The sequence below is a fragment of the Symphalangus syndactylus genome, chromosome 9 (assembly GCF_028878055.3).
Source record: "Symphalangus syndactylus isolate Jambi chromosome 9, NHGRI_mSymSyn1-v2.1_pri, whole genome shotgun sequence".
In the NCBI taxonomy this organism is placed as follows: Eukaryota; Metazoa; Chordata; class Mammalia; order Primates; family Hylobatidae; genus Symphalangus; species Symphalangus syndactylus.
In genome coordinates, this window is record NC_072431.2 from 62,388,304 (window position 1) to 62,412,125 (window position 23,822).

At 44.4% G+C, this 23,822-nt stretch overlaps 1 protein-coding gene across 7 annotated transcripts in view; it reads right to left on the bottom strand.

Moving 5' to 3' along the window:
• Positions 1–730: 730 nt before the first annotated feature.
• Positions 731–23,822, bottom strand: part of GTF2I (general transcription factor IIi) — a 114,425-nt gene continuing 91,333 nt past the window's right edge. For all 7 annotated transcript variants that reach the window (XM_055292782.2, XM_055292779.2, XM_055292780.2 and 4 more), the window contains 17 exons: positions 23,559–23,617; positions 18,208–18,279; positions 16,792–16,975; positions 15,796–15,854; positions 15,330–15,404; positions 13,640–13,741; positions 12,658–12,723; positions 12,297–12,480; positions 10,339–10,394; positions 9,536–9,616; positions 8,239–8,322; positions 7,385–7,568; positions 5,881–5,909; positions 4,561–4,602; positions 3,421–3,462; positions 2,568–2,643; positions 731–1,866 (listed from right to left, as the gene is read on the bottom strand). In XM_055292782.2, coding sequence (XP_055148757.1) covers positions 2,585–2,643; positions 3,421–3,462; positions 4,561–4,602; positions 5,881–5,909; positions 7,385–7,568; positions 8,239–8,322; positions 9,536–9,616; positions 10,339–10,394; positions 12,297–12,480; positions 12,658–12,723; positions 13,640–13,741; positions 15,330–15,404; positions 15,796–15,854; positions 16,792–16,975; positions 18,208–18,279; positions 23,559–23,617 — 1,378 coding nt within the window. In that variant the 3' untranslated portion in view covers positions 731–1,866; positions 2,568–2,584. The remainder of the gene's footprint in view (positions 1,867–2,567; positions 2,644–3,420; positions 3,463–4,560; positions 4,603–5,880; positions 5,910–7,384; positions 7,569–8,238; positions 8,323–9,535; positions 9,617–10,338; positions 10,395–12,296; positions 12,481–12,657; positions 12,724–13,639; positions 13,742–15,329; positions 15,405–15,795; positions 15,855–16,791; positions 16,976–18,207; positions 18,280–23,558; positions 23,618–23,822) is intronic.

The window sequence follows — 23,822 nt, forward strand, 5'->3', positions numbered from 1 at the left end:
CCAGCCTGGGCAACAGAGCAAGACTGTCTGTCTCAGAAAAAAAAAGAAAGAAAAAAAAAGTGTACACACAGAATTGTTGTAATGGATTGAATCATGAATCTCCTTGGCAAGTCTGTGACCTCACAAATGAGTGTGAAACCAGTAACTGAATGGAGATTCATGGCAGAGCTGAGCTTTCACCAACGGCAGCCTTGCCATGGCCCTGATTCTCCAGGATGGGTGCTGGGAGATGTGGCTGAGGGTGGCGCGGCAGGACACATTTTAAGAACATATTAAAAGAACTGTGAGACACTATCAGAGAAGTGGTCTCCTCCCAGGTTAGCAGGCAGGTGAATCGTGAGATGTTTCGCTTTCTGGCACACGTGGATAGGGCATGGTGGAGGCAGGGATCACGCTGAGAACAGAAGAGCCTCAGAGCCAGTGTGTGGGCTCAGGCAGAAGGGGCTGCTGCACAAGCTCTCGATGGCAGGGGCTTTTGGCCCCCAATGTCGTATGTGAGCGGCTCTCCATCCACAGCTGGCATGGCCCAGATGGAAGGGTGGGGGCCCTGGCCCGCTCAGAGGAGATGGGCAGCAGTGGTCTGAGAAAACACCACAAGTGGCGCTGTCCCCGGGGGGCCCGGAGGACTCTGCCCAGTGCCAGCCTCGGCCTTGGTCTGCGTCCCACCTACACCGAGCCACCCCCAAGCTTCCCCAGACAGAACCATGAAAACAGCTGAGAGAGCAATGACTTAGTGTGTGAAAGGCATGGATGGATTTTATTGATTACCCTATATCTACAATTTGAGGTAAAATAGAAGCAACACATAAAAGGGCCTATTTCTGCTACCATGTCATATAATTCTCCATTGTGAATATTGTGATAAAGCTACTGAAAACTATGCCGTCACAGAGCCTAGCTTCTTGTAGAGCTGGTATTTTTACAACTCGCATCGCTTGTGAAATCTCAACACATGTAAGACTCTCCCAGGAAGGCGCAGAACGTCAGAGGTTGCATCCTTAGCCCCGACCCCTCCTCACTCCCCACGCTGGCACCTCAGGGTTACAAGAAGGACTAGGAACTAATGCCGGCCACGGCGACCCCTGGAGAGGGGCCGGCTAGAACAGCGTTCCTAAGAATCCGCGCCACAGCAGGTCCCGCGATGTTGGGGCCTCAGTGTCATCGAGCTAGCCCCAATCCTCAACCCGATCTTCAACTTCTGGTACACCATGCATTTTATTTGGACGAAAAGTAAAAGTGGAAGAGGTTCTCTCTGTATTTACTCTATAATTCACACGCTGAGATACTGACCTCTGACTGTGAGGTGATCCAGATGGTTTTGCTTTTAATTATGATAAAAAAACATAGGAACCATGAGAGATAGCTTAGGAAAAGGTTTAGTCAAATATACAGATAGCAACTGTTCACTCAGTCATTAAGGAGAGCCGTGAACAAAGGATCATTTAAATGATTTTTTTTTTTTTCAAATAGAAAAACTAAAGAACTGAACTATCACAGGAATTTTTCTTCACTGCCGAAGCTGAGATGTTCCAGTAGGAGATATCTTCACTTGATTGGAAAATAAACACCGTGACTCAAGGCTCTGCTGAGTACATAAAAAATCTGGTGAGATTCATTCCTGTCATTTTCCCTGTCATTTCCCAGCATTGCTGTAAAATCCTGATAGTACATTCCCAAGTACACCAGCCATTCCAGACCCACAGTCACTCTGCTCTTTAATTCACAGAACTGCTGAAAAAGTAGACATTTCTATCTAAAAGTAGAAAAAAAGGTTTGTATAGAAGGTATTTCTGTTATACAAGTATATTACACAGCTTGGGGTAGTAACAGGTCCGAAAAGCTCTTCTCAACCACTGATACTTTAAGCTAAAATAGGAGAGAAAACAAACAAGCAAGCAAAGAGGTTAATCTAATTACAGGAATTTAACAGTCACAAATATCACAACTTAATTTGCAAATTCGGGTTTACAATGACTTGGATTCAGATGCACTCATAAAGCGGAATGAAACCTTAAGTCCAAGAGCTGACAGGGTAAGGCAAATTCCAGTACAAGTCTCTGGATTAAAAAAAAAAATCCATTGTCAAAGTTTCCTGACTTCGGGTCTCAAGCTACTGCTCCTATTATAACTTGGCCAAATTTAAAAAATCTAGAATAACAGGATCAGACTTGTTAACTCAACTCTGCAAGATGAACAATAGATCTGCAGCTCTGTGAGACTCTGCAAAATACTATTACTACAGAAAAAAAAAAGTCAGTCTAATGATTCTGACTCATAGTGAATTCCAATGAGGAGGACAACATTTACTCTATAGATCAGAAACAGAACATTCTTTTTAAGGCAAAAGTGCTTTTACATCTTTGACTGAGAGACAAATATTGATCCAAGGAGAATCTCCCTGTTGAATCTTCTAGCTTAAACATCCGGGAAGGCTCCCACCTGGCTCCCACATTCCCTGAAGGCAGGGCCACCATCTTATGTGAAAGTGGGGAGATCACATTAGCTACGCGTATGCAGGGGGTTCGGATGGACACCACACGGCATCCCTGACACAGAAGCTGATTTACCCTAGGAGGGAAGAGGTCTACCACGTGGGGTCTGGTTCTTGCTTGATCTGAGAGCTTCCATCGGTCTCTTTTATTTCTATCAATGGAAACAAAATGGTACCGATTAATTATTTTACAGACCTGCTCAGTGATAAATCCATTTGTACCAAACTATTTACTAAGATATGGTTTAATAAGAAGGACAAGGCACCAAACATCAAGAGCTTCAGAGAGACGTCTCTTTAGCAATACATTCAAACTTTTGTTACTTATGTTTTCAAAGTAACATATTTTCTGGCTTGTATGCATTTAAAGGACACACATTATGTTATCTAGGTTATGTAGCAGAGTCATTCACGGAGAATTTACCATGTCATCTAGGGGAAATGGAGTAAAAGCCGCTATGCGTCATCGCTCAACAGAATAACCTGCAAATCCAATTCACACAGAAGAAAGAGAGCAAAACCACCACCCAGTTCTACTGAAATAGTTTAAACGCACAATCCTTTGTCCTGATAAAAAAGTCTTGGCTGGGCGAGGTGGCTCGCGCCTATAATCCGAGCACTTTGGGAGGCCAAGGCTGGCGGATCACTTGAGGTCAGAAGTTCGAGACTAGCCTGGCCAATATGGTGAAACCCCGTTTCTACTAAAGATACAAAAATTAGCCAAGCATGGTGGTGCAGGCCTATAATCCCAGCTACTCGGGAGGCTGAGGCAGGAGAATTGCTTGAGCCCAGGAGGCGGAGGTTGCAGAGATTGTGCCACCTCACTCCACCCTGGGTGACAGAGCAAGTCTCTGTCTTTAAAAAAAAAAAAAAAGAAGAAGAAGAAAGAAGAAGTCTTAAGGACTTGCAGGACCACCCCACCCTTTTACCTTCTGTGGCTGGAACTTCCAACTGGCTTGGTTCAGCTGATTCTAAAGAGAAACACAGAGACTGATTTCCACACTGTTCAACAGCTGCTTTATACCATGTAAAGAACCCAGGAGGAGGAAGAGGAGAAAAGCCCTCTAGACTCTGTACAAACACAGGTGCATGATGAAACCATGCTCACGGTCTTGAGATGAAGCACACGATTATCCAAGTGTACTTTCAAATTTCTGTTTCTCAAATGTGGTCCTAAGTTCATATATACAACTGAAGTCTGAAAGAGCAGAGTCTTAACATAGCTCTACTATGAAAACAACAAGTTCCTTAGTTATGCTTTCTCCCTCATCCTTCTGTTTACTCCCTTTAATAAAAGGTTTTCATTACTTTTTTTGTTTTTGTTCGTATGTTTGTTTTTTTGAGACAGAATCTCCTTTTGTTGCCCAGGTTGGAGTGCAGTGGCACGATCTTGGCTCACTGCAACCTCCGCCTCCCAGGCTCAAGCGGTTCTCCTGCCTCAGCCTCCCGAGTAGCTGGCACACGCTACCATGTCCGGCTAATTTTTGTACTCTTAGTAGAGATGGGGTTTCACCATGTTGGCCAGGCTGGTCTCGAACTCCTGATCTCAAGTGATCTACCCTTCTCAGCCTCCCAAAGTGCTGGGATAACAGGCGTGAGCCACCACACCCAGCCTCATTACTTTCAATGACTCACAGAGCACCAGGCCATTCCACTTGTTTTTTAAGGAATTTTTTAAGAGCACAATCTGTACATTTCTACTGAAGAACATTTTGCTCAGTGACTTATGGCAGACATTAGAAACGGATGGCAGTCAGGTTAAAAGGACGGCCCTCTTGCTCTGCCATTTCATCCTATCCATTAATCCTGGGGTTCCTGATGTTAGGCCTGAGCTGGGATAGGGGGTGCAAATGGTCTGCAGCCCCCAGTTCTCAATCAGGACCCACAGCTTGAATTTATGTTCTGATCAGCTGTCAAACCCAGGAGTGAAAACCACAGAGAGGCATGTGCACGCTGTGTAACTGAGTCCTCTCAGGGCAGGTGACTGAGAGCTGAGGCCACACGCAGGCACGCCATGTGTGCCACCGTGCAGGCAGGAGTAGCTCCGGGCCCTCCCCTGCCTCACTCACCTTGTATCACGGGGCCTTCTGACTCACTCTGATCAACCAGCTCTGAAAATGAAGCAGATTGGTTTAAATAATTTAAGGACGTGTTGTTCCCTTGGAAAAGCATTTTAACATACATTTGCTGTTTCCCTCAAGATGAGAAGGAAACAAACCTCAGAGTTCTGGTATGTCCCTCAGAATCACTAATTCATAGTTATTACCATAAAACTCTATTCCACACTACCACACAAGAACAGGAACAAAAGAGAACATTTTATTTATTTATTGAGACAGAGTTTCGCTCTTGTTGCCCGGGCTGGAGTGCAATGGCACGATCTCAGCTCACTGCAACCTCCACCTCTAGGATTCAAGCAACTCTCCTGCCTCAGCCTCCCGAGTAACTGGGATTACAGACGTGCGCCACCACACCCAGCTGATTTTTGTATTTTTAGTAGAGACAGGCTTTCACCATGTTGGACGGGCTGGTCTTGAACTCCCAACCTCAACTGATCCGCCTGCCTCAGCCTCCCAAACTGCTGGGATTACAGGCGTGAGCCACCGTGCCTGGCCTCACTTTTATACATTTTTAATAATAAAGTTAAGAGAACAAAACACACACGCAAAATTAAGTTTGGCTCAAAATACTATTGAAAATGACATCAACGTTAAGGAATTGAAAGGACATTTGTTCACTCGCTCAGCAATATTTGAGAGCCCCATGTGTGCCAGGCATCGTGCTGAAATACTAACAGAAGCAGGCACATTGTGACTTAACTTTGTCACGAAATCCAAGCACAGTAATTATAACAGTCATAAAAGCAGTAATAAATATAGATTGTATTCGCTGAGCACATACTGTAGGCTAAACACGTACTATAGGCTAGACACCGTTCTAGGTTAGGGGGCTGCAAACTCTTTTCTTGCAGAGCCAATTACTAAATATTTTAGGTTTTGCAGGCACACACTTGCTGCTGCCATCTCTCAATTCTGCCATAAACAAATGGACACGATGGTGGTTTCAATAAAACTTTATGCACACACATTGGCAGGAGCTTGCTGACACCTGTTCTAGATGCTTTCCATCTATTGGAACAACTCCCCCAAAATCGGTGCTATTATTACCATTTTATGATTAAGTGCATCGAGGATAGGAAGTTAAGAAGCTTGAATAATTTTACAACTAGGAAGTGCCTCGTGTTTTTACTGAGGGCTAAAACAAGTATTTGGCATGGTTACTGACACAGGTCAAGTAACGTGATATACGTTAAGCACGTATACACACGCACAAGCACACACATCAGACCCCAGGAAAAAACAAACAAAAACACTTCACAAAATACTCACGGTTATTAATCACAAGTCCTGGAAATGGTCTAAAGAGAGAAACAAATTGTAAAGTATAACAATTTATGTTCACTCTGTAAGAATTTACAGGTATAATTGTTTATTCAACTCATATCTAGCCCACGTCATTTACGTACCACAATGAGAAGTGTTATCCATGACCTTATAAGCTTATGGAAGAGATAGATATGTATCGATAATAAGAACACTGTTAGAAAGTGTTACGCTACTAGTAAATGGAGGAAAAACAAAAAATAGAAACGCAGAGCAGGGAACAGAGTGATTCTAAGTTCAACATAAGGAAGAACAGAAGGGGCTTTTTGCCTAACTCCTGGGAATGATACGGAGAATGATCGTGGGTGAAGTGGAACCAAAATATGAGATTTTGAAGGAAAGAAGATTGGAAGAAGACGAGTGAATGAGAAGCCTCAAGAGGATTTATTACGAGATTTCTGAGTGCCAGTCCTAAGAGATCTGAACTAGAGACAGTGGCAATTTGATGATGAACTGATTGATTGGGCAGGTTGAGTCGTAGCTGTTTCTGGCGGGCTGGAAGACAAAGGGGAAGATAACCTGGGGTTGGTGCTCAGGTGGGCATCTTATGGTGACAAGGACACAGGAAGGAATGTGGTGCTCACAATGGTGTCAGAGGTGAGTACAATCATCACGCCTGCTCTATCAGAAGGAGCTGACACTCTCGGTGGGAACAACAATCAATCTCATTTACAGACAAAGAACAGAGTGACCTGGCTAACAAACAGCTGATGCGAGGTTGAATCCGTCTGACCTGAAGCCTGTGACAAGGTGCCCTAAGACAGAGGTTGACAAAATTTTTTTCTTGTGATGGGAGTCTCACTCTGTCGTCCAGGCTGGAGTGCAGTGGCATGATCTTGGCTCATTGCCACCTCCACCTCCTGGGTTCAAGCGATTATCCTGCCTCAGCCTCCTGAGTAGCTGGGATTACAGGCACCCGCCATCATGCCCAGCTAACTGTTGTATTTTGTAGAGATGGGATTTCACCATGTTGGTCAGGCTGGTCTGGAACTCCTGACCTCAGGTGATCTGCCTGCCTTGGCCTCCCAAAATGCTGGGATTACAGGCGTTAGCCACTGTGCCTGGCCAAGGTTTTTCTATAAAGTGCTAGAGAGTAAATATTTTAGACTTTGGAGGCCATGCCGTCTCAGTCCCAGCTACTTACTCACTGTGACAGGAAAGCAGCCATGGATAATACGGGTGTAGCTGTGTTTCAGGAAGACTCTAAAAACAGGAGGCAGGCTGAATTTGGCAAACAGTCCTAGTTTGCCAACCCTTTGCCAAAGAATTAGAAGAGTCAGCTTAGGTAGAAGCACATCTAACATTCTAATGATGAAACAAGTTATTTTGATTTGTTTATTGCACAGCATAGGAAGCCTGATTCGATGACTACCTGTGGCTGCATTTTAGATGAATCAGCCTCATGAGCTCCAGATTCGTTCCTGTGACTAAGCAGGAAACTCTCACTTACCTAATGACCGTGAATTTGATAAACTCGGCAGAATCTAAGATCCTTCTCATGGAGCTGATTTCCAGGTAGCTGGGGGCTTTGAAGGACACCCCCGGGGGCATGCCATCAACCACCACACAGCCAGGGTTAATTGTGATTTTCCTGTAGGGAACTTTCACAGGAAAACCCATACCAATAGCTTCACCTACAGTCACAGTGAGACAAACAGCACAACAGCACAGATTAACCCACTGCCTTAAACAGTCTGTCAAAAGCACAAGATCAACATTTATTTTAAAGACTGTCTCTGCTGTTAACTAAGGTCTTTGTACACTTCAAACAAATTTAAATATGAACCTTAAATTTTTTTTTTTTGAGACAGAGTCTTGCTCTGTCACCCAGGTTGGAGTGCGGTGGCTTGATCTCAGCTCACTGCAATCTCTGCCTCCCAGGTTCAAGCAATTCTCGTGCCACAGCCTCCTGAGTAGCTGGGATTACAGGTGTGCGCCACCATACCTGGCTAATTTTTTGAATTTTTTAGTAGAGACAGGGTTTCACTATGTTGGCCAGGTTGGTCTTGAACTCCTGGCCTCAAGTGATCCACCCGCCTCAGGGTCCCAAAATGCTGGGATTATAAGCGTGAGCCACACTGCCAGATGGTGAACCTTAAATTCATTAACTTCCATACTGACAATCAATAGTGTAGCACTAATGGTATCTTCTTAAATAAATTTAGCACAAACAAAAAACTCGCTTTTAAATTTTAATTCCTTTTATATAGGATTACAACCACCTAACCATCATCTGCTGAAAAGATCTTATTAAAACAAATCTCTTTGCTTATAGCAACTGTACTTTGCAAATGCAAAACTTACCAAATTTCCGACTAAAGAGGTCATTCACTTGTTCTCTTAGCTGTCTAGCTTTTTCAACTTTTGAGAGTCTTTCATTATCATCATCTGAAACAGTACAGAGAAAACCCAAAACTTAAATACTGCCTTTTTTTTTTTTTTTTTGGTAAAGAGATGGTATCTCACGATGTTGCCCACACTGGCCTTGAACTCTTGGGCTCAAACGATCCTCCTGCCTTAGCCTCCCAAGTAGCCGAGACTACAGGTACAAGGCGCTGCTCAATGATGCACTTTTAATCCCAATTTTTAGGAGCTCTGTGTAATGTTTTCAAGCATTTTCCATTTTTTTTTTTTTTTTTTTTTTTTTTTTGAGACGGAGTCTCACTCTGTCGCCCTGGCTGGAGTGCAGTGGCGCGATCTCGGCTCACTGCAAGCTCCGCCTCCCGGGTTCACGCCATTCTCCTGCCTCAGCCTCTCTGAGTAGCTGAGACTACAGGCCCCCGCCACTACGCCCGGCTAATTTTTTTGTATTTTTAGTAGAGACGGGGTTTTCACCGTGGTCTCAATCTCCTGACCTTGTGATCCGCCCGCCTCGGCCTCCCAAAGTGCTGGGATTACAAGCGTGAGCCACCGCGCCCGGCCAGCATTTTCCATTTTTTAATGATTTAAGTATTTGAGCACTTTGAGCTAATTAAATTTGAAATTGCTTAAAATAACGCCTAACTAAAAATGCTACAAATTTATTCTTGTTATAAAGACCTTTACCTGCTGTTTTATATAGATTTTTTTTTCCCAGATGGAGTATGGCTCTGTCACCGAGGCTGGAGTGCAGTGGTGCCATCTCAGCTCACTGTGACCTCCACCTCCTGGGTTCAAGCATTTCTCCTGCCTCAGCCTCCCAAGTAGCTGGGATTACAGCCACACACCACCAGGCCTGGCTAATTTTTTTTTGTATTTTTAGTAGACACAGGGTTTCACCATGTTGGCCAGGCTGGTTTTGAACTCCTGACCTCAAGCGATCATCCCGCCTCAGCCTCCCAAACTGCTGGGATTCGGTCTTATATAGACTTTTTTTAAGGAACAGACTAGACATTTGGGTGGTTAACAGGATTTAGCTCATGCCAAGTGCCAAAACTTGCCGGAGCTGTTTGGAGGGCAACTGTATTTGGAAGGCAACTGCTGTAGGGGTCTGGGAGGAGCGCCAGGCAATGTGTAATATATCCGAGTCCCCGGATGAGCTGAGCAAACCTCTCTAGTTGGGAAAGTCCAAGAGGCCCTGAAGAGACCCCCACAAACTCTGATGGAAGCAGAGAAATCATACCTGGAATTGTCACCTGAATGATGTTAAGGTCTTCAACACCTGATGCAGTAGTATTAACATTGGGTGATGAATTTATTTTTCCTGAAAATATACATTTAAAATCAGAATTTGTAGAAAACATGGTCAACATCTCTAATAACCATGCTGTCTGAGACTGTATAATCTCAGTCCTGTTCAAGGTTCTTTCTTTCCATTTCAAGATCATTTCTTTCCATTTCAAGATCATTTCAAGAAGACATGATGCCCCCTGAAGGGCTGCCTTTCACTGTTTTTCTCTTCCTGGAGGTGCTTAGGAGATCATCACACACTCACAGAGCCACCCAATTATTAAAGAACTAAAAATTGTGAAATAGCCCAAACTACAACTTTGAATGGGTTTTCTTTTTTTTTTCTTTTTTCTTTTTTTTTTTTTTTTTTTTGAGATGGAGTCTTGCTCTGTTGCCCAGGCTGGAGTGCAGTGGTGCGATCTTGGCTCACTGCAACTTCCGCCTCCCGGGTTCAAGCGATTCTGCTGTCTCAGCCTTCTGAGTAGCTGGGATTACAGGCACCTGCCACCACGCCCGGCTAATTTTTTATATTTTTAGTAGAGACAGGGTTTTGCCATGTTGGCCAGGCTGGTCTCGAACTCCTGACCTCAGGTGATCCACCCACCTCAGCCTCTCAAAATGCTGGGATTACAGGCCTGAGCCACCATGCCCGGCCTCAATGGCTATTCTTTAAACAATGTTTGTAAACCACAGCTGCACAATGCATGCCTAAAAGCGTGTGTTCTATAGCAATAAAAATACAGAAAATACACTCACTGGGAGGGCTCTTAGAGGAGGTGCTCTCCTTAATCGCTGTCTCAAACATTTCGGGCCTATAGACAAAAGAGAAAAAAATGTGCTGATCAAACAGTAAAACTCTGACATTAAAATTTAAACAACTCAAAGATTTACAAACCAGTAACTCTGTAAAGTCTAAATTCAATTCTTAGTCATGAAAAACAGAAATCACATGCTTATCTAAAGAACCACAGCCAAAAAGACAAACCACAATTGTAAATTTAACATCCATTGCTGCCTCTCATTGGCCGCCCTTCACCTATGCTGGTTTTATTGGCATCTTCTTTCCAAGGTTAGCATGTATCCTGAAAAGAATCAGCGCCAGACTTGAGGATGGAAAGAGAAAACGCCCCGCATACGTAGCATGGAAACACAAGATGGGCTGTGAAAACAGGAGCACTTGAGGCTCTCGCTCCGGAAGCAGAAGCAGAGGGCTTAGGGGCTGCCAAACCTCTGCAGACCTGGCCCAAAGTATAAAAGGTGGCCATTGGCCAGGCGCGGTGGCTCATGCCTGTAATCCCAGCACTTTGGGAGGCCGAGGCAGGCAGATCATGAGGTCAGGGGTTTGAGACTAGCCTGACCAAAATGGTGAAACCCCTTCTCTACTAAAAATACAAATATTAGCTGGGCATGGTGGCACATGCCTGTAAATCCCAGGTACTTTGGAGGCTGAGGCAGGAGAATCGCTTGAACCCAGGAGGCGGAATTTGCAGTAAGCCGAGATCACACACCACTGCACTCTTGGGTACAGAGCGAGATTCTGTCTCATTAAAAAAAAAAAAAAAAAAAAAAAAAGAGGTGGCCAGCTTTGCTTGAGAGCATCCCTGGGTGACTCAAAATTAAGCCTGACACCAAGTAAATGAAACCTAAAATTCATTTCAATTGATTTCAAATAATTCATGTGCATTCACATGTACTATAAAATTTCAATTATTCTTATTTCTTTATTTTTTTTTTGAGACAGAGTCTTTGTCACCCAGGCTGGAGTGCAATGGCACGATCTCGGCTCACTGCAACCTCCACCTCCTGGGTTCAGGCAACTCTCCTGCCTCAGCCTCCCGAGTAGCTGAGATTACAGGTGCCAGCTACCACCCCTGGCTAATTTTTTTTTTTTTTTGTATTTTAAGTAGAGATGGGGTTTCACCATGTTGGCCAGGCTGGTCTCAAACTCCTGACCTCAAGTGATCTGCCCACCTTGGCCTCCCACAGTGCTGGGATTTATGGCCGCACCCGGCCCATTCCTATCTATTTCAATTATGTTAGCCTAATCCACAGATGTTCAAGCAAACAGGAGAAATAAAAAATATTCTATTAAGTTGGAGAAATAAAAGGACTTAAAAAACTAAACAGCTGCTCAGATTCCAGCAGCATCAAGTAGTAACATAGCTGTGTAGATTTAGCAACCAAAAGTCGTTATCTCTCTAGTATGGTGGAGTCCTCCTTCCCTTCTACTAGCAGCATAAAGAAAATTTCTTTTTCTTTCTTTTTTTTTTTTTTTGAGATGGAGTTTTGCTCTTGCTGCCCAGGCTGGAGTGCAGTGGCACGATCTTGGCTCATTGCAACCTCTGCCTGCTGGGTTCAAGTGATTCTTCTGCCTCAGTCTCCCAAGTAGCTGGGATTACAGGCACGTGCCACCACACCCAGCTAATTTTTGTACTTTTAGTAGAGATGGGTTTCATCATGTTGGCCAGGTTGGTCTTGAACTTCTGACCTCAGGTAATCCACCTGCTTTGGCCTCCCAAAGCGCTGGGATTACAGGTGTGAGCCACCGCGCCTGGCCAGAAAGTTTTAAACATGTACAAGAGTGCAGCTTAAAAAGGAGTTTTTCTGACTCCAGAGCTAATTCAGTCCTGCCAACAAACACGAACCCACATACCCATCTCCCAGTGTCAAACACAATCAACTCATGCTAATCCCACTTCATCCAATTTCCTTACTTTTTAATGATGAACTTAATTTTGGCTTTGTTTCTGAGTATCTTCTCCAGCCTTGGAATGCCAAAAGTCGATGGTCTTCGGAATGGCACACCCTCAGGTAAGCCTTCCACGTAAAAGTCTTCTGGGAAAGACTCAAATAACGCGAACGGCACCTTCACAGCTTGTTTAAGGCCAAGAGCTTCCCCTGCAAAACAGCCGCGTACACAAAACAGAACATGGGCGAAATGACGCCATTCGATCCCGAAAAACCCACACGTTGCCAATGACAGGGATACTCCAATGCTCAGTATCCCACTCTGCTCCCTCCTACTCCCATGAAGGCACCCTGCGCTGCAGTAAGAACGTTTCAAAATAGACTTACCGCATTTCTCATTGAAGAGATTTTCAACTTTCTGTTTTAGGTCCGTGATTTTGGCATTCCAGGCCTCTGCATATAAAACATAAGAGAGTTAAATTGCAATACTTATCACAGTACTTATCAATACACGTTCACAGGCAGGAGTGTTTCATCTTATTTGTGCATCTTGTTTTTTTTGTTGTTGTTGTTGAGACGGAGTTTCGCTCTTGTTACCCAGGCTGGAGTGCAATGGTGCGATTTCTGCTCACTGCAACCTCCACCTCCTGAGTTCAAGCAGTTCTCCTGCCTCCGCCTCCTGAGTAGCTGGGATTACAGGCATGCGCCACCATGCCTGGCTAATTTTGTATTTTTAGCAGACATGGGGTTTCTCCATGTTGGTCAGGCTGGTCTCGAACTCCCAACCTCAGCTGATCCGCCCACCTCGGCCTCCCAAAGTGCTGGAATTACAGGCGTGAGCCACCGCGCCCAGCCTTATTTGTGCATCTTTAAGAAGAAATAAAAAATGCATAATCTTTTACCACAATATGACTTGACAACTACTCCAATCCTGATACATAAGCAAACCGTTTTAGTACATTGCTTTTATGTTGACTACAAATAAGTGAACAAATGCTGAAATAAAGAAAAAACAAATAAAAACCCCCAAAAGGCCCCCACAAATGATAGTGTCTACTACATGCGAGGTATGGTTCTAAGTACTTTAAATGACAGTGTTTGTAATCCTCATCATAACCTCATGAGAAAGAAAGTAATGTTATTACCATTTTGCACAAAGGGAAACTGAGGCAGGGTGCATTCACCTGCCCAAGTGGCATCGGATTTGAACTCAGATCTGAACTCAGGCAGCCTGGCTCTACGGGCTATTCCTTTAACCTTTGATATATACTGACTCATCAATAAGAACAATTCACCTGGCAAAATGAAACATGATGAACCTATTCTATTTAAAACTATGAAAAGAAAGAAAAATAAAACGCATATTTACCAAAGGAAAACTCTCTCCCTCGTGGCTTGAAGGGAACGTTAGAACCATTCGTCTGGGTCGGGGTTCGAACAGCTGAGGTTTGAGGATTGTTGTTATTAGGGCCTAAAGGACAGTAAAAATAATGATAACACACATTTAATGACGTTAGTGTCTCTAGGTTACAGACTTCAAGTCCAGCCTGTGCCAGAAAACAAAGCTAGGTTCAAATTGAAATGGGTATTCTTGTCATGCCGGCGAGTTCCACAGAAACCATTTTTCTATTTCTACAGAAACCCATTTTTCTTTTCTTCTTTTTTTTTTTTTGAGACAAAGTTTCACTCTTGTCGCCCAGGCTGGAGTGCAATGGCGCAATCTCGGCTCACCGCAATCTCTGCCTCCTGGTTTCAAGCGATTGTCTTGTCTCAGCCTCCCAAGTAGCTGGGATTACAGGCATGCGCCACCAGGCCCAGATAATTTTGTATTTTCAGTGGAGATGGGGTTTCTCCATGTTGGTCAGGCTGGTCTTGATCTCCCAACCTCAGGTGATCCGCCCGCCTCAGCCTCCCAAAGTGCTGGGATTACAGGCGTGAGCCTCCATGCCCGGCCCTAATTTTGTATTCTTAAAGCAGGCCTCCCAGGTCCCGTGAACTTGGATCTGCCCTTCAGGAAAGGCTGGCATCTTGTATATAAGAGAGATCTTCCTCTGATCTTTTCCGGAAGGAGGAAAGTAAAGGGTTCAATATATTTTTAATTCTTGGCATTTTTGAACAGAAATAATTAATCAGGTCTAAGTTGTCCATGGATGCCTGTTGGCTATCTTATGAGAAAGCAGGCTCTCTGACAGTGTGCCACATGACTAAATGGACTTCTGCGCCACTCAACACCAGTACGGCAAACTCTTATTTAAAAATTTGACACCTGGGATATAGAGAATGATCCTAATGCAGTGATTTCCTTCTGCATTTATGAAGAGATGGAAGAAATATCCAAACTTGACTGTTGGTTGGAGATTGTCTTTAGTATTGTATGCAGTATTTTAACACTGTGAGCCTGAAAAGATGAGAACCAGCTGGGTCTGGTGGCTCACTTGAGGTCAGGGGTTCGAGACCAGCCTGGCCAACATGGTAAAACCCCGTCTCTACTAAAGATATAAAAATTAGCTGGACTTGGTGGTGGACGCCTGTAATCCCAGCTACCTGGCAGGCTGAGGCAGGAGAATCACTTGAACCCGGGAGGCAGAGGCTGCAGTGAGCCGAGATTGTGCCACTGCACTTCACCCTGGGCAAGACAGCGAGACTCTGTCTAAAAAAAAAAAAAAAAAAGAAAAAAATACTTTCATTCAAGGCACCGCTGTTTAAACCACCCTAAACTTTCTTTCCTTAAAAGAATAGAAAAAAAATGAAGAGGAAAAAAAAGATAAAACATTCCACGTGACTCTGCACCCTTATTTGTTATGATAAAGGAAAAGTATTTTAGGGCTTTTCTTGGGGACAGTTTATGATGTGATCCATGTTATCTGTTTTCTATTAAGGATTTTAAAATTTTCAATTAGAAGCATTCAGAAATTTAGCTTTATCACAGGCAGCTGTTCACAGTTAAAGCTGGTTTGGTTAACGTCATCTGTATAAACCTGTATAAACACATAGCTAGTGAACTGACATAATTAGTAAACTAGAGAATGAACAGAAACATACCGAGGACTGGCCCTTACCTTCCACAGTGACCTCAATTTCAGGAACCTTTGAATTACTCCCAGGACTTCGTGGTCTTTTGGGGGACTGCAAAGCTGTAAAATAAGCAGAGTTCCTTTTGTATATTGCCAGGGAAAAAAAATACAGAAGGAGATGCTTTATAAGAGCAGAGTATTAAAATTCATACAGTTTGGCTCTTTTCAAAGAAACCTGCAGAATTAAACTTGTGTAATCCTCCACAGGGGCTCAACAAAGCTGTGAAAACATGAATGAACTGGGATTGCAAATGTGACATTTCCAATGAAATGTTTTTTTTTTTTTTTTTAAAAAAAGAAAAATAGTTCCATTAAATAAAATACCTTAGAAAGCAAAGTAAACAACTCCAAGCCCCACAAAGATATTGGCCGATTCCATATGATTTAAGGAATGCGATAGAAAGTGTCTTAATGCGCTCAAATAGGATACGGAGTACACGTCGTCTCTTACCTTTAGTGTTTATTTTACTAGCCATCCCAGGAGGCAAGTAGGAAATAACTAGTTCAGGTCTAGAAAGAAAACCAAGAAATGTTATAGTAGCCAGTACAGTGGTGGTCTCACAGCTAGTAAAACGGTCGTGATGTGACCAGGGTTTTTTTTCTAAAGGCGTTCACAGAATCATCCTGTAACATAATAATTCCTAGTGTTGTGGACAAAAGACCCTGACTTTTCCTTCCCATGACTGGTAAGGCATTTTATGAAGAGTAAATAAATGACTATTTTCATTAAAAAAGAAAACAAAAAAACACTAGTGTACTTTCTTTAGCCACTAAAATTCTGCAGAAATGTAGATAAGAAAATCAATCATTAGGCTGGGCACGGTGGCTCATGCCTGTAATCCCAGCATTCTGGGAGGCTGAGGCGGGTGGATTACCTGAGGTCAGGAATTCCAGACCAGCCTAGCCAACACGGTGAAGCTCTGTCTATTCTAAAAATACAAAAATTAGCCAGGCGTGGTGGTGCAAGTCTGTAATCCCAGCTACTTGGGAGGCTGAGGCACAAGATTTGCTCGAACCCAGGAGGCGGAGGTTGCAGTGAGCTGAGATTGCGCCACCGCACTCAAGCCTGGGTGACAGAGCAAGACTCCGTCTCAAAAAAAAAAGAAAGCAACTCAGTCACTGATATTTAGTCGCTCTCAAGATTGATCAGGAATAACCGAGCAGATAAAAAAACAGCAAATTAAACTTCCATTCAACTACTCAGGCATACTGCGAGTCACCACGGGGCCTCTTGCGGTGACTCCGCGGAAGCGATCGTCACTATTTTCCTTGCACTGATGAAGATGACTGAGTACGGGCAGGGGCAATGGACAGTACCAGGACTGCAGCTCACAGCCAGGCTTTGACATAGCCATGCCTGTCACCTCTAGCTTGAAAAACATTTTAACAGAAATGTCATTTTATTGTTTTAATTCCAGAAACGACTACAGTGGCAAAGAGAACTTACTTTTTAACAACGAACTTGATTTTATTACTCCCGCGGACGATTCTTTCAAGTCGTGGAATTCCAAACCAGGTAGGGCTTCGGAAGGGAATCCCCTCTGGCAAGCCTTCCACATACAAGAACTCGGGGTTTGATTCAAACACAGGATACGGTACTTTTACTGCCTCGGTGAGTCCAAGAGCTTGAGCTGAAAGCGCAAGAGAACTTAAGTTGCGGAGGATAACATTTGACACAGCCATTCTTTTCTTTGTGTCTACATTCTCGAGTACAGTATGGACAAGCTCCCTACGGTCAAGCAATATCCACTTCATATTGAAGGCATTTTGCTTAGGATATGGGGCAAATCTGAAGAATGAGCCTAAAAAATAAGTGCTTTTAGGAGGAACATTTTAACACTTTCAACCAAAAGGAGAGTTATGTTATTAGTGAAAATGACCTCTGTGCTCTGGGCAGAAATGACCGAAGGCCATTCCACACAGCAGTGGACCCTGCTGGCCTTTGTGTTATCATCAAGAAGCAGGGTGTCTGTTCACAAACAGGCGGTGTCTACAATACATCTAAGCAGCACTCAGTTCGAGTGGTCAGAGGCAGGGTAGTCAGGACTCCTGATCTGAGACAGGAAATGTCAACCCCAGGTATTGAGATAATGGACATAAGTGCCCCGGGAATTTTGCTAGCACTGCCCACTCCTTACTTCCTTCTCCATGACAGACACACCCAATCAACTGAAACACTCTTTCTTGCTGAGCCTCCTCAGAATCGTTCTCAAGACAGCACTCCAGGAAACCGCTGTCAACAAATCTAAGCTGAAACAAATGATGAAACCTATTTGCCACATGGGTGTTAGCCAGATGAGAAGAACAAACAGCGGAACTGAGACTTATCCCAACGCCTCCCTTCCTCTCCCATTCTGACACGTGAGAAAGTGGAATCCAAGAGAAATGAAGTCGTCTGCTTGGTTTCAGTAGCAAGTGTAGCAGTAGAAAGAAACAGAAACCCAGTTTCTGGGACCTTCCTTCTTTAGGTCCTGAACTTTTTTCTATTTTTTTTTTTTTGAGACAGAGTCTCACTCTGTCGCCTAGGCTGGAGTGCAGTGGTGCGATCTCGGCTCACTGCAAGCTCCGCCTCCTGGATTCAAGCCATTCCCCTGCCTCAGCCTCCGGAGTAGCTGGGACTACAGGCGCCCGCCACCACGCCTGGCTAATTGTCTTGTATTTTTAGTACAGACGGGGTTTCATCGTGTTAGCCAGGATGGTCTCGATCTCCTGACCTCCTGATCTGCCCGCCTTGGCCTCCCAAAGTGCTGGGATTACAGGCGTGAGCCACCGTGCCCGGCTGGTCCTGAACTTCTACACTTCATTCAGACATGGCCCTTCGTTGATATGTTTATTAAAGACATAAATACTGGCTTTTACTTACCAAATTTCAAATTAAAAATCTCTTCTACTTGCTTCCGTAGCTTGGTAATTCTGACATTCCAATCTTCTTTGACTGGAAAACAAAAAGAAACCCGATAACCATGTTATTTATCGGTGCTGTTGCAAATCAGAATGGATTTTGCTAGAATGTACTCTTGTTTGCAGTGATTCTTTTTTGTTTGTTTTGTTTTGATGTTTTTGAGACAGAGTCTTGCTCTGTCGCCCATGCTGGAGTGCAGTGGCGTGATCTCGGCTCACTGCAAGCTCCGTCTCCTGGGTTCACGTCATTCTCCTGCCTCAGCCTCCCGAGTAGCTGGGACTACAGGCGCCTGCCACCACGCCCAGCTAATTTCTTTTTGTATTTTTAGTAGAGACAGGGTTTCATGGTGTTAGCCAGGAAGGTCTTGATCTCCTGACCTTGTGATCTGCCCGCCTCGGCCTCCCAAAGTGCTGGGATTACAGGTGTGAGCCACCACGCCCGGCCTGCAGTGATTCTCTTAATTCAGTTTTGTTAAAAGCAAACATTTGGGGTATTTTTTTTAATTAATTATTTTTTATTATACTTTTAGTTCTAGGGTACATGTGCACAACGTGCAGGTTTGTTACATATGTATACATGTGCCTTGTTGGTGTGAAAATTTGGGGTCTTAAGGAAAATAATTTCTGGTACTTGCCAAATATCAGAAAAACTGCAGAAAGACAGAATTTTATTTATTATTTAGAGACAGAGTCTCGCTATGACGCCCAGGCTGGTGTGCGGTGGCGTGATCTCAGCTCACAGCAACCTCTGCCTCCTGGGTTCAAGCGATTCTCCTGCCTCAGCCTCCTGAGGAGCTGGGATTACAGGTGCCCGCCACCATGCCAGGCTAATTTTTATATTTTTAGTAGAGACAGGGTTTCACCATGTTGGCCAAGCTGGTCTTGAATGCCTGACCTTAAGTGATCTGCCCGCCTTGGCCTCCCAAAGTGCTGAGATTAGAGGCGTGAGCCACTGTGCCCAGCCGAGAAAGACAGAATTTAAATTTAAGTTTACATTGTAAATAAAGTGAAATTTGTCCACATGAAAGAGTGCTCAAAATCAGTGCTTCTCACATATTCCTCCTTGGAGAAGTCCCTCAGGGAACTCGGTCAGAGCAGGGAGCCCAGCTGCATAAGGTTCAAGGGCTCCCACACTAGTTTCAACAAGAGGGCCTTTGCTTTTATTTGCTTTCTCTACAGGCAAGCCTCGTTTTATCTAACAGATGTGTGCCTAAAAATCTACATAAAGCAACACTTCACTAATCAAAGTGACTTTTCGCATCAGAAATCTATGATAAAGGGACAGAATTCATGTGGGGGGTTGGAGTGGACGCAGGCGTGAGTGGGTCCAGCAGATGGAAACACAGCTGCTAAGTCTGGCCTGGCCTTAGCTTCTGCAGGAGGTGTGGGGAACTCTGCCTTCTACAATGTGATGCTGGACAGAGAGCTGTCTGTCACCTTCGACCAATTCCATGGCATTCAGGACACTGTGATAGGGGAAGGAACGCACTTTCTCATCCCATGGGAAAAGAAACCAATTATCTTTGACTGCTGCTCTTGACCACATTACGCACCAGTCATCACTGGGAGCAAAGATTGTCACCATCACACTGGGCGTCCTCTTCCCGCCTGTTGCTGGCCAGGTCCTTGCATCTTCCAATTATTGAAGAAGCCAATGAAGAATGTGCTGCCGTCCAGCACTGCGGAGCTCCTCAAGCTGGGGGTGGCTCAGGCTGACGCTGAAGAACCAATCACACAGGGAGAGCTGGGCTCCAGACAGGTGAGCAATTAACTTCGGAGCAAGCAGCAATCTTTGGGCTCCTCCTGGATGCTATGACCTTGGATCTGACCTTCAGGAAGGAGTTTGCAGAAGCAGTGGAACCAAAGAGGTGGCTCAGCAGGAAGAAGAGAGGGCCAGATCCATGGTGGCAAGGGCTGAGCAGCAGAAGACGGCCGCCGTCATCTCTGCTGAGGGTGACTCCAAGGCCACGGAGTTCATCGCCAGCTCAGTGGCCACTGCAGGTGACGGCTTGATCAAGCCCACAAGCTGGAACCATGGAGGACACACTGCGTACCAGCCATCCAGCTCTCAGAACTCACCCACCTGCCCGTGGGGCCATCTGTGCTCCTCCAGCTGCCCCAGTGCAGGCCACCCTTCCCTGCACCTCCTCCAGCCAACTGGGCCACAGCACTAATGACTTTTACTACTGCCTTCCTTCTGTCCCCATTCCAGAAATCACTGTGCAATTTCATGAATGGCTTAAAGCAATGGACACAAAAGGAAAAATCACTTCAGAAAAAAAAGAAAGCAATGGTAAAAGACCTAGAGACATTATTCAGCTTCACTCACAGTGACAGTGGGGTGTGTTTTCCTATTCCTAAGACAACCATTACCTTTTAAACATAAAAATTTAAAAAACAAACAAAAAAACAAGCTATTATATAGACACGTAGAATATCACTGATGTGGACAGCGTGTTCAGGTGTGGACGAGGTGCGGATGAGGATGGAGGTCAACTTGGAGACACTGCAGGATGACCGAAGCGTTTCTGGATGAGGAAAGGAGGGAAAGAGAGAGGAAAGGGGTCGGGGGGTAGAAGGTTCGCCTCAGTGTGGAGGTCATCTCTGATTGCTGATAAACGCAGTGGAAAATGTTGGAGGAGATCTGACAATATCGCTAAAGGTTGGTGGTTTCAGAAAATCTTATAACAGTTCCTTTACTTTAAAAGAAAACTCAGCATCTCAAGGGTTGAATGTGAGTTGTTTTTTCCCTGTGGATTTCAGAGTAGGCCATTCAGCCACAGAAAATAACTCTGGATGAACCATATTTGCATACTACCAATAAAGACCTCGGACTCTCCTCCTCTATTAACTGCTCAGCCTCCTCTTCTGCCCCGCCCCCACCCCTTCCTCCCCCACCTTGCTCTTCCCATGCAGGACTTCACAGCCTCCTCACAGAGCCAGGTGCCACCTCCCACTCCGTCATGTGCCTGGCTCCACTGCCTTCTCGCATGTGACATCTCCCTTTCACCAAGCTGAGGACACTGTGCACCCGTGTGTGTTTAAGCAGACAATTCTGATGGCCACAAAATTCTTTTATCATGTGGTCTGTGACTTGAATTGTCCTGTCCAAAGACTAATGCATGCTCTACGGGCAGGCCAAGTAAGGTGTTGTTGGAATGAGTAACCACCAAGCACCTTTAGTTCCTTCCAAGATCTTTTATGAATGGGACAAAGTCAACTGCTGTTAGTGACAACAAGAGTGGAGATTCTCCTTCTGGTGACGGCTGCTGCACTCTGGTGACGATGGCAGGTCCGGCACTGCTCCAGCACCCAATCCTTACAGTGACTTCTGTGGCGCTTGCACATTCTTTATATAATACAGGCTTTGCATTCTCAGTTTTTGCAGTCACTGTCACAACTGCCCCTAACAAAAGCAGTGACTGCACTCCCCACCTTGAATTTGAGCCTTGTCTTGAGAAATGAAGGTTTCTACAGGTTTCAGCATGTTCAGACTAATCCAAACTGAAGATCTACCTCCAGGAAGATTTTTCTTTCTCCATTACTTCCCTGAGCAAAAAAGTGTGTCACTTCCAATCTTCAATTCTTCACCAATACTTTGATTGCTTGACCAAATCAAAGGCATGCTGAGGTTAACCTATGAGTTAAGCATTGACTTTTATCTTCTCCACTGCAGGACTCCTGGACCAAGACAATTTTGTTACCCTGCTACAGAATTTCTCAGCCACTTTTCATGCCATAATCCACAAAAAATCTATTTGGCACACTGACTGACCTTCACTAATGGCCACAAGGTACTGTGAGAGCTGAAGGAGAAGTATTTTAGGGCACACCCAGGAACCCAACTTGAAACATTTGTTCACCTTAGTAGTCGTGAGCATGATTAACTGCACAAATCTGTATACACCTAATACACATACAAATTTCATACTTGATTCCTAACACTTATTTCCTAACAACAGAAAACTTCACGCTGCAGGGTACGGGCATTTATTGGTTCTTGGCAACAGAAGTTCCTAAGGTGGTCGATGATCTACAGATTGTGGTCACTTCCTCTGACATTACACAACGGCAAACAAAAAGAAAGAGGTCAGGTGCAGTGGCTCACACCTGTAATCCCAACACTTTGGGAGGCTGGGAAAGGTGGATCATCTGAGGTCAGGAGTTCAACACCAGCCGGGCCGACATGGTGAAACCCCATCTCTACTAAAAATACAAAAATTAGCTAGGTGTGGTGGCATGCAGCTGTAGTCCCAGCTACTCGGGAGGCTGAGGCGGGAGAACTGCTTGAACCCGGGAGGCGGAGGCCCCAGTGAGCCGAGATCACGCCACTGCACTCCAGCCTGGGCGACAGAGTGAGGTTTTGTCTCAAAAAAAAAAAAGATAGGAAAGAAATAAAAATAAAGGCACACTTAGAGCTCTAATAAAGAAAATAACATCATTCATTGAACAGAGACTTCTTAGATCTTCCCTATTAGGCTGTGATATTTGTGTGCAGGTCAGAGTTATAGTCTTTGCCATTTTAGGAACAGGATACATATGAATAAACATTAAGGTCTAAATGCGTATAGCAGGTACTATCCCTGAGCAGTTGAAATGTTTGAAACGTGGCTACTTGGAACTGAAATATGCTATGAGTATGAAATACGCGCCAACTGTCAAATAAAGAACATGGGATAAAGACCGTGAAAAACTTCCTCATGTATTTCTTTATAATGATTACAGGCTGAACTAGAATGTGGAAGATTACACACACGGCTTGCATTTGTGGGGCACACTGCCTTTCTCGTGGATAGCAGTGGTCTATGGTCAAAGCTTGAGTTATCCACACACTGCAGGTGTTCATATTGATAAATCAAGGAGTGCCTGGATTGAGCTTCTGCAAATGATTTTTTGGGGAGGCAGGGGAAGGAGGATTTCCATAATTTTAAAAGATTAACTTTTAAAAGCTTAAAAAGTATTGACCTGTGCTTTTTTTTTTTTTTTTTTTTTCTGAGAGAGTCTTGCTCTGTTGCCCAGGCTGGAGTACAGTGGCGCGATCTCGGCTCACTGCAAGCTCCACCTCCCGGGTTCATGCCATTCTCCTGCCTCAGCCTCCTAAGTAGCTGGGACTATAGGTGCCCGCCATCACGCCCGGCTAATTTTTTTGTATTTTTAGTAGACATGGAGTTTCACCATGTTAGCCAGGATGGTCTCGATCTCCTGACCTCGTGATCCACCTGCCTCAGCCTCCTAAAGTGCTGGGATTACAGGTGTGAGCCACCGCACCCGGCTTATCTGTGTTTTTAAAAAAGGATTTCACAACTAGCTTACCTGGTGTATTCGTTCTTGGCTGAGTAACTTCTGTGGTACTGTGAGTCAGAAGTTCTGGTCTGTAAAAACAGAGTTGATATTAGTAATAAAGCATTTAGAAGCAACTCACAAGGCCTTTCTCACACAGCTGTGCATTGCCACTTAGTTTTAAATATGGTTCATTCTGCCTTCATTTTATAGCGAAAAAAATCATTTTGGTGACTTATTTTGAAAATGGCAATTTTCAGATATTTGGGTGAGACCTTCAAAGTCATCCTATATTTA